This window comes from Clarias gariepinus, chromosome 24 (genome assembly GCF_024256425.1).
Source record: "Clarias gariepinus isolate MV-2021 ecotype Netherlands chromosome 24, CGAR_prim_01v2, whole genome shotgun sequence".
Classification (NCBI taxonomy): domain Eukaryota; kingdom Metazoa; phylum Chordata; class Actinopteri; order Siluriformes; family Clariidae; genus Clarias; species Clarias gariepinus.
In genome coordinates this window covers 7,062,378-7,077,500 of record NC_071123.1, presented here as the reverse complement: position 1 = coordinate 7,077,500, position 15,123 = coordinate 7,062,378, and the positions used below count along the sequence as shown (strand labels likewise).

At 39.7% G+C, this 15,123-nt stretch overlaps 1 protein-coding gene across 7 annotated transcripts in view; it reads left to right on the top strand.

The window, feature by feature from the left end:
• ncor1 (nuclear receptor corepressor 1) overlaps positions 1-15,123 on the top strand; it is an 89,078-nt gene that overhangs the window by 26,609 nt on the left and 47,346 nt on the right. For all 7 annotated transcript variants that reach the window (XM_053486031.1, XM_053486029.1, XM_053486030.1 and 4 more), the window contains exons 7-14: positions 1,926-1,982; positions 2,174-2,226; positions 3,575-3,641; positions 7,089-7,261; positions 8,437-8,527; positions 9,367-9,545; positions 10,463-10,517; positions 11,759-11,860. In XM_053486031.1, the coding sequence (XP_053342006.1) occupies positions 1,926-1,982; positions 2,174-2,226; positions 3,575-3,641; positions 7,089-7,261; positions 8,437-8,527; positions 9,367-9,545; positions 10,463-10,517; positions 11,759-11,860 (777 nt within the window). The remainder of the gene's footprint in view (positions 1-1,925; positions 1,983-2,173; positions 2,227-3,574; positions 3,642-7,088; positions 7,262-8,436; positions 8,528-9,366; positions 9,546-10,462; positions 10,518-11,758; positions 11,861-15,123) is intronic.

Genomic DNA, 15,123 nt, shown 5'->3' with positions numbered 1-15,123 from the left:
CCTGCGGTAACTCTCTCTCTCTCTCTCTCTCTCGCATTTTTCAACCCCCCCCAACTTTCTTACGCTCCCAATCTTTCAAACACACAAGTTACTGTTCGTTCTTTAACTGGCACACAGGGCATCCTTTTTTTTTGTTGCAATGTATGCAAACATCAACATGTGCTTTTTAATTTATATTTCCTCCTTTTACATTCTTTTATTCATTTTCACTTGACTGCAAATGAGTTCTGAGAGTCGTGTGTGTGGGTGTGTTTATATTTCGTGTCACGAGCTGCCGTTGAAGAAAGCCGGGCTCTTAGCTAGTTAAAAAGACAGACACCAGAAATTTTAATGAACTCCGTTGCTCAAACTATGTTGTTTGTAAAAGATCATCAGGATGTAAGGCCTAAAAGCATCATGAGCTAGCAAGCTTAGCACAGTCAGAGACGTGTTTTGTGTTCAATTGAACTATGACGCGTGTGGGAGGTCATTAAACATCATTTAACATCATTAGGCTTTTACTTTAAGTAATTCGTACTGATTTTTTTTTAAACTATGCTTGACAAGAGCAAACAAAAGCAGCCGGATAATTTTTAAGCTTTTGAAAACCAAAAGCGGCCTGTTGTTTGTTAAGTGGAGATTCTGCTAAAAGCAACAGTAACACACAGTCTGACCTTTGAAATGCATGCTGTAGGGTAATCAGTTTTATGCTGGTGCTGTATCGGTAACATGCTAAAACTACCTGACCTACACAAGCAAAGCATGTTCGCTTCATACAAAAAAAATAAAAAAAGCTAATAATGTGACACACCCGATAGGGATGGATGGATAGGTGGATATAGGGTTGGATTAAAAATTGGATATAGGGATAGCCGGAAAAATTGCTTTAATATAAGGATAAAGGAATGAATGTATAATTGGATAAAGGGATGGATGATAATGAGATGACTGGTGTGTTGGATATAGGCATAAATAGTTGTATGTTGGGATGGATGGACAGTTTGATATTGGGATGGGTGGACCGTTTGACGTTGGGATGGATAATTGGATATTGGGATGCATGGACAGTTTGGTATTGGGATGCATGGATGGATGGACAGTTTGATGTTGGGATGGATGAATGAATGGACAGTTTGATGTTGGAATGGATGGATGGATGGATGGATGGACAGTTTGATGTTGGGATGGATGGACAGTTTGATGTTGGGATGGATGGACAGTTTGATGTTGGGATGGGTGAACTGTTTGATGTTGGGATGGATAATTGGGTATTGGGATAGATGGACAGTTTGGGATTGGGATGGATGTTGGGATGGATGGATGGACAGTTTGATGTTGGGATGGATGGACAGTTTGATGTTGGGATGGGTGGACAGTTTGATATTGGGATGGGTGGACAGTTTGATATTGGGATGGGTGGACAGTTTGATGTTGGGATGGGTGGACAGTTTGATGTTGGGATGGTTGGACAGTTTGATGTTGGGATGGTTGGACAGTTTGATGTTGGGATGGTTGGACAGTTTGATGTTGGGATGGTTGGACAGTTTGATGTTGGGATGGATGGACAGTTTGATGTTGGGATGGATGGACAGTTTGATGTTGGGATGGATGGACAGTTTGATGTTGGGATGGATGGACAGTTTGATGTTGGGATGGATGGACAGTTTGATGTTGGGATGGATGGACAGTTTGATGTTGGGATGGATGGACTGTTTGATGTTGGGATGGGTGGACTGTTTGATGTTGGGATGGGTGGACAGTTTGATATGGCTGCTAAACTAATAAATGAGTAAACGGCACAGAGCACTCCAGTACAGGTGTGCGTCACAGGCTGCCTTGTAAACATCACATCACAGCATGAAAATTCGAATGGCTTTGACTGTTTAATTACGTTGAATGTTTTGGATATGACCTTACTCGTTTTTTTTTTTTTTTTTTTTTTACAGAAAAAAGCAGAGGAAGCCCATAAGATCTTTGAAGGACTCGGCCCTAAAGTCGAGCTGGTGAGTGCGTCTGATGCCACAGTTAACTTGAATTGTACTAAGCGTTCAGTACTCCTGAACCCACACAGCATTCCCGTTCAATTGCTAATGATTAACCGGTGTTTCCTGCATGTACGCGTGTGTGTGTGTGTGTGTGTGTGTGTGTGTGTGCGTGTGTGTGTGTGTGGGCGCGTATGTGTGTCTGCCACCAGCCCCTGTACAACCAGCCATCGGATACTAAGGTCTACCACGACAACATTAAGACGTGAGTATTCCTTTTTTTCCTGACTAAATATTCGTAAAAGCGTGAAGTAGCTCAGATTTATCAGATGCCGGTAGCTGATAAGGAATGAGACGTGATGACTGAGGCTGTCAGGCGTGGGGTTAAAAGCGCAGGGCGTACAACTTCAGCTGTGAAACCCATTCACACCGCTGACTAATTGAAAGTATTGTTATTTATTTATTTATTTATTTATTTCCAAAGCAACAAATCTGTTCACAATTTATTCTTAGGAATTGATAAAAAATCACTTTTGTAAGCAAAAAATAAAACCTTACAGAATAAAAAGAATAATTCAGTAGCAGGTCCCTGGTGAGAAATATATCATAGTAAGTCATGATAATGATATTTAGAGATTGTTGGAAAGATAGACAATCTTCATTCTACAAAAGATTTACTGTGCGAGTAGAATCTTGCTGACTGTGGATTTATGAAGATATGATGGGTGCATGGTACATTTTGGTGTGTGTGCACGCGCGCATGCATGCACTGGAACGAGGTGAAGGTCGGGTTGTCTGGAATCTTATCGGGTTTACGAGCGAGTGTGTCAGTCAGGTCAGGCTGGGAGAGCTGGGCATTTCAGTAAAATGTCATATTAGGACACTTGGCAGCGTTTTTACAACCTTAAGGTTTGCCAACAAAGTGTAGTGAGTAAGCGGAGTCATGATTAAAACGTTTGACCTTGAAGTCTGTGTTAGCTGTTACCGACTAACAGTGAAGTCAACACACTGAGCTTCATTTTGCCGAATGTATACAAATAAATTTAGTGGGTTTCAGGGACATTTGTACTAGTTGTTCGGGCAAGATGTTTGTATTGTCGCGTATATGTATGTAACTCAAATCCTATAATTGAAAACGGAATTTTACATATCCATTACAAGCCAAGTTCTTTTTTTTTTTAATTTTAATTTAAATTTTTTTTATTTAAATAGCATCTTTAATAATGGGTATTGTCACAAAGCAGCTTTACAGAATCAAAACATTGATGTTATTACATGTTATATATGTAACATATTAACACCCTGATATGACAGTGAACCTTAATAAACCTATAAATTAGGCCAAAGACGACTAGTTCTTCAGTTGGGGCAAAACAAATGGCGCTGTATTGGACATAGATTTTATTGCAGTTTTAATAGATACCAACCCAAGTTTGATTAAGGATCGTATTAAAGCCAGCACAAGCGTGATATCTTATTTGTTGATGTATTTCTGTTGCTATGGCGATAGTTTGGCCAGACTTTTACTGTAAGAGTGTTGTTTTAAGCGTATTATCTGTCGCATAAATAAGTCTGTGAACGTTTTTTTTTTCTCGTTCTTCTTTTCTCCTTAGAAATCAAGTGATGAGGAAGAAGCTGATTCTGTTTTTCAAGAGGAGGAACCACGCACGCAAACAAAGGGTAAGTTTCACTGTGGCTTCTCTACGTCTGCTACTGTTGTACAGGAATCAGGTCACTGTACGACCCCTGGCAAATGATGGTATCACAAGCCTCGCTTGGAGTTTTTTTTTTTTTTTTTTTTTTTTTCCTTTATAGCCAAGTAACAAATCAGTGGTACGAGACAAAACTTTTTTTATTACATAGCTAAGCATAAAAGTTTTGAGGCAGTTTTACAGATCAAGTTGAAAATATGAAAGCATCAACTATAAGCATTCAGTCTTTTTTATTTTGTGTATATATATATATATATATATATATTGCTGTTTTTAGATAGAATTCATCCATCCTGAAGGCATGGACTTCACTAATAAAATAAAATGAAATTCTCCATCAAGCTGGTTTCACTTTCTCGAATATCAGATGACAGATCTTTATCATGGACCAGTTTCTTCTGCTTATTATTTGTAAAATTTCCCCCCATAAATTTTAAGTCAGATCGAGGTCTGGACTGTTTTTTGGCCATGTTATTGAGTTGGTTTTCTTTTCCTTTAGACAAGCCTCAACATCATTTGCTTTCTTCTTATAAATGGAATGAGAAAAGTGTCCACAATGTCAGTGTACCCATGTGCCATGATTGTTAAAGGGATAGTATGTATTTTTTAAGTCTGCTAAGTCTATGCGAGTACAATGTAAGTAATTGGGGCCAAATTTCACAACCTGTGTTGCATGCAAAAAGTAATTAGAAAATTCAACTGAGACTTATAAAAAGCTTCTGTATTCCCACTAAGCTAAAGCGATTTGGTATTTCTTTTTTTGTTTTGTATAAATTTAACCCATTTCTTTCACCTGGCGTAGACACATGACTAACCGGAACGTACGGGAAGATACCAACTCTGGTATCTGGTATCTTAGATTATTCAGTTTAGAAAATTTATAACAACCACTACCTATTATAATGTACTATCCTGCACCTCAATTTTGACAGACTAGGCTGGGATTGATCTATCCCTTTAAGGTAATGATTGCCATCTCTCCTGCTCCCTTATCTGACTTATACATGTAATTGCCTGATTGCCTGCTTCATTCATCTTATGTTTCATTAGGACGGACTAAAGTCTTAGCATTGTCTCCTTGCTCTATGTAGATTCATGATTAGTCACTGAATATCACTTTCATTAAGTCTCAAACACTCCATAGTCTTACCTTGTTTGTTCCGGTTAGGTTTAGTGCCAGTTTTCATTTGGCTTTTTCTTTATGTATTTAATCCCATTTCGTTCATATTGTCCAAATACTGTTTTCACATAACGTTTTTTTTTATTAAACCTGCACCAAATTTTAGACACAGCTAACTGAGAACAGCGACATACAACCGTAACCTTTAAGCCAAACTCTGTGCTGTGTTTCCTTCCTGAATGAGTTCTATAATTTTTCCCCCAGTTTTAATTAGCTACGTTTACACACATTTCTCCAGCCAGATTGAAAGCATTCCACTTTAACTGTTTACTTGGACACTAATCCGTTAAGATCTGTGTTTACATGCGCAAAGCATTTAATTGGATGTAACTTTTTTTTTCCTTTCGGTTCTACTTGCTGTGAAGCATTTAATCTGATGGAAATATAACAAGGCTAGGTTATGCCTTTCTATCTTTTCTAAAATGAATCCCGCCTTCTGTGTTTTGATTGGTTACAAGAACTCTGTCTCATCTACGTACAGTATGATTGGTAAGATGCTTTATTAAGTCTAAAACGGAGAGCCTCATCCAGAGACCAAGTGGACTAAAGTAAATAATAAAGACACATGGGAGGACAGATTTTCTCAATTGAGAAATGTTGATTTCTCAGTTAGAAAGGCAAGAAAACGTTAATTCCAAGTAAATTAGTTAATATCAAACCATTCAGTCCGATTGAGGTGGGTACAGTTTCGAATGTTTAGTTTGTTTCATTATTAGTAGAACATAAGGCTGCATGTAAACACGCCCACCGAAACTCTTTCGTTGTGCTTACTTTCACTTAGCCAAGTCTGACACCTCGTTAATGTCTCTAAGCACTCTATTTTAAATTTATATGCAGATTAAGACTTGAGCTTGCATTTCTTTTAAATGCAAATTATAAGGTGAGTCTATATTACTTTTCCAACATTCCAGCGATTAAAAAAAAATCCTTTTTGATATGTCAAAAACGCCATGAGTATTAATAATTTAATTACTTTTTTTAATGCGATTAAAATGTTGATGAATGCAGGATGTTCACCTATCAATTATTATTATTTTTTTGTCGTGTGTGATATGTTTCATTGATACAAATTAAAGAAGCTGGAGTAACACACACTACACGCGGGAATCCGTTATTTTTGCCCGAGGTTATTATGACAAGCGTGGAAGTATGCATGCTGGACTTAACGGTAGGTATTGATGTCCATCTTAATTCCAGCGTAATGTAATCCAGGATGGTTAAAAGCCCTCACGCACACACACGGCACAAAACGGACAAGCCCCAAGAACATATGCTGCGTTCTTCTAATCTAAATATACCTCTCAGACCACATGTGGAAGTCATTTGGCTGCGGAGGGGTTTTGCATGTGTGTATGTTTGTGTGTGTGTGTGAGAGAGAAATGTATAGTTCAAGTTGCTTCATAGTGACGAGACATTTTTGTATCCTGAACAAAATTAGTCACTTGTTAAGGTGGCATTTTACGAATGCAAAATTAGTGGGCTGTATATTTAAAGCCACATTCTTATTACAAGCCATTTTGCACATTATCTCTATTTGGCTTTATTGTTTTAGTTTATTTATTTTTTTCTTTCTTCTTTCACATCTTCACAAGATTCACATCCATGTTTTGCGAATTTGTCTGGGTCACGTGTGTATAAACGGAGGGAGGTCTGCCCTAAAACAATCCGCACTTAAAATCAAGAGAAAGATCGGCACATTTTACAAGGCAATTCCTTATTTTAGTAGCGATAAAAATGAAGTCTTTGTCACCAAGATTATTTGCTCTGGAGGTCGGCTGACAACTCGTCAGCCGAACATGATTAAGGTGGAGGAGGTGAGAAAAGGCCAAATGCATAAATTTAGCTGTTATTGTAGCTATTCTTGGCACAGCGCTACCGAGAGACGTGTGAGGAGCGTGCAGAGAGGAGGCCGGAGTGATGTGTGCGTGCACAGTGAATTCATACCTGACCTTTCTCATGACACTCACATAGCCAGGTGGAATATGAATGTGATCCATGTATGATTTTGGGGGGGGGGGAAATCAGACCTGTAACATTTTAAGACAAAGACAACCGTGGGATGATTGAACGTTTATGACTAGAATCTTAACCAATATCATGTACACATTGAATACATTAAATGTGGCTTTTTGTCCCCCTTAAATTAAATCATGAATGCATTCTTTGCTGGTGGTTGGAGAAAAAAAGAAACGGTACATATTTAAGAACGTGACTGAAATCATGTCTGTGTGGCAGGAACAGAAAATCTGCCAGCGCTACGACCAGCTGATGGAGGCGTGGGAAAAGAAGGTGGAGCGGATGGAGAACAACCCACGGCGTAAGGCCAAAGAGAGTCGCACGCGCGAGTACTACGAGCGCCAATTCCCCGAGATCCGCAAGCAGCGCGAGCAGCAGGAGCGTTTCCAAAGGTCAGCCCAGCACCATTACCCTTGTCCTGAATTCCCAACATTCCCTGAACGCTTCCCTTCCAGGAAATTTCAAAATAGGCTGGCCTGGAAACTTGTTTTGCGGACACGAGCCTCTCTTAGGAGGTTACGCATACACACAAACACACACGGGTTTCGGCCGCCGTGATGTAACTCAGTATGTAAACACGAAAGGGAGGCGGCGGTCCAAATTCTGAAATACTAAATTTCAAAAAAATTATTGAAGGCCAGGAGCCCACCAGCGAGCAATAAGGAGTCTTTTGGTCGTGGGGTCAGAGATCATGTCTGCTGTGATTCTTGGTATAGGGGTAGTCGGGCTTCTCTGAATTGAGCGCAGTGATGAACTTTGGACTGCACCAGAGAGTTCTACATTTTCCAATAATTTGAAATACCCTGATGTTATTAATTATTTAAATATTGTTTACGTCTGAATAAACTATTTTTGAACCACTCTTGTAGTAATTAGTAACTGTTAAAAGCTAGTTTATATTTATTTGCCCAGAACTCATAAAAACATAAAAAAAAGTTCACTGTTGTAAATCAGTTAAATCTTTGCCTTTTTTATAATTTAGTGGAATTTTATACACTGACAGGGTTTGTATGAGCGCCTTTTTGCTTCAAACCTGTTTATTGTTGAATATGGTTTATTTTGCTCACCTGAACAAAGATATTTCTGCTCCTTCGCGCTTGACCCCTGGCATCAGTTTGGTATTTCTTCCTGACTTTGCGCTGTTTATTTTTCCTACAGGCTATATTTCCTCCCATTCAGATTCTAACTTCTGTCCTGCAGGTACTCTCAGCTACCTGTTGCACCTATTGTTCAGAGAGAAAAGTGCTGTCCAGCAAAGTTTCCTGAAGAGCGTCCCACCAGTAGGACACTCCTGAATATAGGAGTAAGGAGTAGGAGCGGTTAGGAATAGTTTTTTTTTTTTTCTTTTCCCCAGGGTCACTTAAATGAACCAATGACTACACAGTAGAGGAAGGTGTCTGGACTCGCGGTCTCGTTTTAAAATTCTCATCTAGGAATACTTTTTAATCAGTTACAGGAACGAGTACAATGCAGCTTTTTTTTCCTTCTTTTACTGTTAATGATGTGCTTGTGGGATTTTTCATGCTCTCTTTCTCTCTCTCTCATCCTCCATCTGCTTGTCTTTCAGGGTGGGACAGAGAGGGACAGGACTGTCTGCTACCATAGCGAGGAGCGAGCATGAGATCTCTGAAATCATAGACGGCCTCTCGGAACAAGAGGTAGGTCAGGGACGGGGACATGCACAGAATCCTCTTAATCATCCTGTTTGCTTTGAATCATCGACTTCCTCTTGACATTTGCCGTTAAAGGGAACTTGGTCACTTCCTTAAAGGAATATTTTGATATTTTTACTTCAAAAAGTCTATTCTCATCATCGGCGCCAGATGTTTTATTTGCCTTGTTTTTTTCCCCTTTTTAAATTTTTTATTTATTTAACTAAAATAAATAAAAAAATGGGAGTCTGCGTTGCAGGACAATTTGACAGCTACAACCTTCAAAATACATTATACTCTCTAACAGTACAGCTCTAAATGAGAGCGCGTCTTGGAAAACCTCAAGCAATAAAGTAACAAGAACGAGTGCTTCTTTTTTAGGGCCGACGTCGATGAATCCTTCCCTCGGAAACAATATTCCTATTCCATCATACTGACTTTCAAACGCCTTTGATTAAAGAGGTGTTTTTGCACAGATTATATTTCTATTATAAGAGCATTTGGCACGAAGCGAACGCTTTATTCATTTATCTAGGTCTACTGACAAGACTGGTTGCGTGCTGTAGGAGCCGAATCTAGCAGGAAAGCTTTGCAAAAACAGCGAGTCCCTGTGACTGCAGCAATAAAGTGCTTAATGTTTAACAGAACACTTATTTGCCGTGTTCGGGGCGAGTTTTATGTGGCAACAACTCCATCTGTATGTGACAACTGGTGTAACATTCCCAGCAGACGATTGAGTCTCTATTAATGCACAATGGCACAGAAATTCACTGATCCAGTAATGAAAAAGTTCTTTTATTTAAAAAATACACCGAAATCCTGATCGTTCTGTCTCCATCCATCAGAACAACGAGAAGCAGATGAGGCAGCTATCAGTCATCCCTCCCATGATGTATGACTCGGAGCAGAGGCGTGTGAAGTTCATCAACATGAACGGCCTTATGGACGACCCCATGAAGGTTTACAAGTCTCGCCAGTTCATGAACGTCTGGACCGAGCACGAGAAGGAGATTTTTAGGGAGAAGTGAGTATAAATGGGGGGAAATGGCCTTTAGGTTCTTATCACATGTTGATAATAGAGCTGTGAATCATTGGCAGGGTTTGATGCCACCCCAAAACCTTAAAATTGTTTTTGAGCCATTTATGGGCGGACTTGCTGGATCGTTATCCTGCTGCGTGACCCGTGTGCGCCTAAACTAATTGTAAAATTAATTGTTTCATCATTTATGGAATACAGACTTTTTCATATAGTGTGAGGCAGATTTGGACAACCTTTTTTCCCTTAATCAGTTAAATCATTATATAAAACCTGTTTTTTGTATTTACTTGGGTGATCTTTTGTTTAATGATGAAATTAGTTTGAATTCAGTGTAACAAATATGGCCAAAACACTTAAACAAAGAAAAAAAGGGAAGAGGGTAAATCCTCTTTTTTTTTATTATTATTATAATTTTTTATTATTTTTTTACAGCGCTGTGTGCTCGCTGTCTCCCATATTTCTGCAGTCACAGACACACACAGAGAGAAAAACCAGCGTTTAAATCCCACATTCTCATGGCATTCACCTACCCTTTCATATATTATATGGCAGTAATGCGTCCTGGCCGCACCGTATGGAAATTCGAGCTAATAACGCTCTCCACAGATTGTGGAAGCGCTCACAGGGAAGAGCCAGGGAAGAGTGTATACGGCTTCATCTCGGATCCGGTTAGCATTACGGAGAGTTCTGTGGGCTGTAGAGCATTTTTATGGGCCAGACAAAAACCCTGGGTGGAATAATGACTGAGGCATAGACCACACATGCATGCACGCACACACACAGACGCGATAATTGTTTTCCTACTTTCAGACGTTTATCCTGCTGTGTGCTTTTCTAATGAATCAGCTCGTCCTGTTCAGGTGTATGAAAGAAATCACACTGGCTTCATGTTTGCTTTGCAGGTTTATGCAGCACCCAAAGAACTTTGGCCTTATTGCCACTTATCTCGAACGTAAGGTGAGAACTTCCTGTCTGTGCAGGTTTCCTGTCTCTCTGTCTCTCTCTCACACACACACACACACACACACACACACACACACACACACACAGCTACTGTAGGCATAACCCACTAGCAGGTCTAATCCCACAGGACTGCCACCTCACTCCGACCTTCTTTAGAGGGTTAGGGGTAATACTTGCATCTTTTTAAGTGCCTTTGATTTTTCTAGATCTCAGTTTATTTTCTATTATTCATCTCGAAGCATAGCTGCAGTGACCATGAACAAAAATTGAGAGGAAAGAAACATAAAAACCATGTTATAGCGGTGACTTTATAACCGACAGGCTGTGTGTTTAATGTTCAGCTTTCCTGAAGATTTTTGTTAAATTTGCTCACTGTGTGGAATTATATTTGCAACTATATTTCCCTCTGAAAAAGCAGTCCTGCGTTATATGGGTCCATGCGTAAATATGTTTCGCATTAAGAGTGACTAAAAAAAAAAAACGTCTGCTGTTGTTTTCTGAGTAAACACGTCAGGTATTTGTCTGTGGTAATCACATGTGTTGCAGGTGATCAAGATATTTCTTTAAAGCTTTTTCATGATGATGGTGAGACACAACAGGAAAGTAATCATTTGTAGATAGCCGTGTGTTCTGACCATGTAGACAGTCCGCCTTCTATGTCCTTCATGGTATCTTAATCTGGGCCATTTCGGCACATGTTTATGCAGCGCGACTAAGCGTCTGTAACTCGCCCTTAAGGGAATTAAGTTCTTCGGCAAGTGCACTCCTCAAATCTTCTTGAATCATAGTTAAAATGTCACCCTTGAGAATTTGGGATTTATGGTTTGTGATGGCCATCCTATCGAAATTCCAGGGTAGGTGAAGTAGCAGGACTGTGGGCTCAGGAGGTGCTGGATGATCCATTGCATTTGTATTTCCTAAAGCTCTCAGTCTAGATTGACTAGTAACTAAAGGATGACTAAAAAAAAACTTAAAAAAGGTGGGTTTTAACACGTCCTATTCTCTTATAGGCTCTTTAGCGTCCCTGAAGTTGAATTTCAGCATCACATTTAGGACTGAATGTGAGCCTGAGGGCGCTCCCATTAAACTATCACACATTAACAAAGTCTTATCACAAAACATAGGCACTTATTAGTCCTATCAGTGGAGAATCAGTTATGGCACAACTCCTTCATTCATCTTTCTCTCTTTGTCACTCAGCGACATGCTCATACTACATACTTTTTTTTTCGCAGTGTGTCTCAGACTGTGTACTGTATTACTACTTGACCAAGAAGAGCCAGAACTATAAGACACTGATGCGACGCAACTTTAACAGCCGTCGTCGAAGAAACCAGGTATGCCAGAAAGAAAGAGATGTGGGCTCTCTCTGTTTACAGATACAATTTAATGTTTGTTGAACAACCATGAAGCATGTCCTCGTTACGTCATGTGTATTATAGCAGCTATAAATAATCCTTCCCTCCCCAGATAAAAGATAAGAGGCCATGCTACTGAGAAACATGGGAACATTCGATTTTAATTCCTGGAGAGCAATGCTTAACCAACATCCTGTTGTAGAAAACAGCATCTTAAATGTGCATGCTTTATCATTAGTTTTTGTGTAGCTTCCAGGACACAAGGTTACGTTTAAGTCGTCTTAGAAGGAGCACATTTTTATAAACCATGCAGCACAAAGGAATAATATTTTAGCATCTACTATAAGCAAAAAGCGCTTTTTGATATTAGAACACGCTGTGTTCGGGTTCATCTTTCATATCCTCATACCTCAGGGTGGTTGAAACAGTGTAGGAGGAGTCATCTCAGGGGTGAACCGCGTCAGATCCGGCTCCACCCCCCTGGATTTTTTCATCCTGCAGTAAGGCGTGATGAAAATGATCTCTCGTGGAAAATCGTTTCAGTTATATATACTGATTGGTTTTTTTTAATTTATTTATTTATTTATTTATTTATTTTGTGGATTTTCCCCAAAATTAATTTTTCAACTACTGTATATGTACAGTGAAACCTTTTAGAACACTCGTAAATCAAAGCGAATTCCCTCATAAGACATAATGAAAGCTCAGATTGTTCGTTCCACAGCCCAAAAAAAAAATAAATAAAAATACAGAATACAAAGTAAAAATGAAACAAATGAATTTGCACTTGACCAATAAAAATTAAATCCCGAGGCACTCTGTGTATATGTGTTAAGCTAAAATAAGAGGAGAGGAGAAATCAGACCCCCCTCCCTTTTCTTATCTTACACAGTAAACTCCTCTCTTATTTGAGTTTCACACACACACTAACGGAAAGATTGTTTTATCGGAAAAATTTGCAAGAAACATCGCTACCAAGTTTTGTGTGAGTGCACGCTAACAGAATCACTACTGTAAAGTAAAAAAAAAAAAAAAAAAATTAACCTGCACTTTACCTTTGAAAGAAATCGCAACAGAGTGATGTTTCTGTGTGTGAAGGGACACGGTGTCCAATGACGCGCCCTCACACAGACACAAAAAGCAGGCTGATACAGAAAGAGAAAATGGATTTTTAACCTCTCTAATGAGACTAGATTTTTGTTTACACGCACGCTTGTACACACATGCATACAAACACAAAATAAAATGTTTTACATACACACACACGTGGTTACAGTGTTATAGTTAACAGTACACGCCTACATAGACATTGATTATACCAGTAAGAGACGCGCACTTAGACCCAGCAGGGAAGACGATTATCTACATAATTCCGCAGCGCAAGAGAGAGAAAAATCGTTGCCTCAGTTGTAATCACGCGACGCTTTGCGTCAAAACATAAAAAGCGCATGCGTGCTACATCATACTTGGTACTCATAAAGCAAAACTTGGTTATTTTCCAAGTTAACATTTATTTAAAATTTTTGCTCGTCTTGTGGAACACTCGCAAAACTGAAGGGTGTGTGCTCTAAACTATTCCCACAGCACGACATTTCCTTTGTGTATATTATTTGTTTAGAATTGTAACAAAATGTGTTGTGGGAAACCGTATCAGGAGAACTACAATCTATAAAGAAATACAAATGGAATCGGCACCTGGGTATCATGGTGATATGGTGTCGGGTTGTTCCTGGTGATTAAGTGTTCACTGAACAATCTGACTTTTAAGAGGTTGTATAAAAGTACTTTAAATGTAAGTTTAGTTAAATTCATTAAACATCATGCATCATAAGGCATGTTATAACTGTATTACTATTATTAATATTAGTAGTAGAATTAGTAGTATAAACGTGCCATTTGTGCTCAGGTATGTCGTGACGTCTGCTGACCTGGTCTCCAAAAGCCCTCTAGTGTTACTTTTACACACTGATGCCTGTACCAGAGCTGTGTATCGGCCCCGTCAGTGTAACGTTTCTTAGCAAAGGAATACTTAAGAGTAAGGAAAGAAAATGCCTGAGTTGAATAATGACTGTATATTAAGAAAATAAATAAAGAAAAACTCTCCATGTCAGTGTTATACGCGTGTTTGGTTCAATGAGAAGCAGGCACCGTGTTCCCGAAAAACCACACCTTCTTCATCTCTTTCCTTCTCTCTCTCCCTTGTTGCTTGCTCGCTTCTACTCTCTCTCTCTCTCTCTCTTTTTCTCTCTCTCTGTGTCTCCCCCTCTTTGTGATTTATGTGTTGCTGCACAGCTTACGAGGAATCTTTCATCTGCCTGCCATTGAGGCTTCACGCTGATTTCCAAGTACTACAGAAGAGGGATAAAAAGAAAAGAACTCGAAAGAGAAACCTATTTTGATCCGCCGCCTCAATACAGCTCCAATCCGTTTTCTGTTTCTTGCAACGGTAGCCATGTTCGATAGTTCAAGTGTGCCGATTTACTCTGGTTGGAGCTGCTCTGCTCTCACTCTCACACGCACAGACGGCGAAGCAGGTAGGGGATCTGACGCCACAGAGGTCAGGATACAGAGGGTTTGTTTCTGGCTCGGGTTAAATTGAAAGCGGCAGAAATAAGTTTGAGGGGCAATGCAAGTTTTTGCCGTTCGTGATTAATCAACAGGCTCGGCTAAAGTTTACAGATTTATGCTAATTATTATTTTTAATCTTTTAAATACAATTCCGCTTCTTTGAGTCTGCCTGCATGTTTGTTGATGCACATGTCTAGAAGCAGATTGTGTCCAGCGTTTAACGATGTTAGAGATGTAGTGGCGTAAAAGCGAGAGAGCAGCTTCATTGCTGCCACAGTCTTTACTTGTGTGTGTTTGTGTGTTTGTCTCCATCACTGGAGTGTAAGCCCAGGCATGTGTTGTACAGCATATTTCTTTTGAGAGACGCACGCACGCACACACACACACACACACACACACACACACACACACACACACACACACACACACACACACAGAGCGAGCGTTTATGGGTAAGCACGACGAACTGACACGCAGCCTGCCAAAATCCCGAGAGCGCGCCGCACTTCAGGAGAACGCCGATTGGATGAGGCCAGGGGTGTGTGTGTGTGTGCTTGTGGAAATGTTGACCTTATGAGAGCTTTCTTTCCAAGGATTTATGAGCGGATTCAGAGTAATGATACTGCGATAGCTTTTCGATTGTTTAATCTGCATGAACACAACAGGGTAAAGGC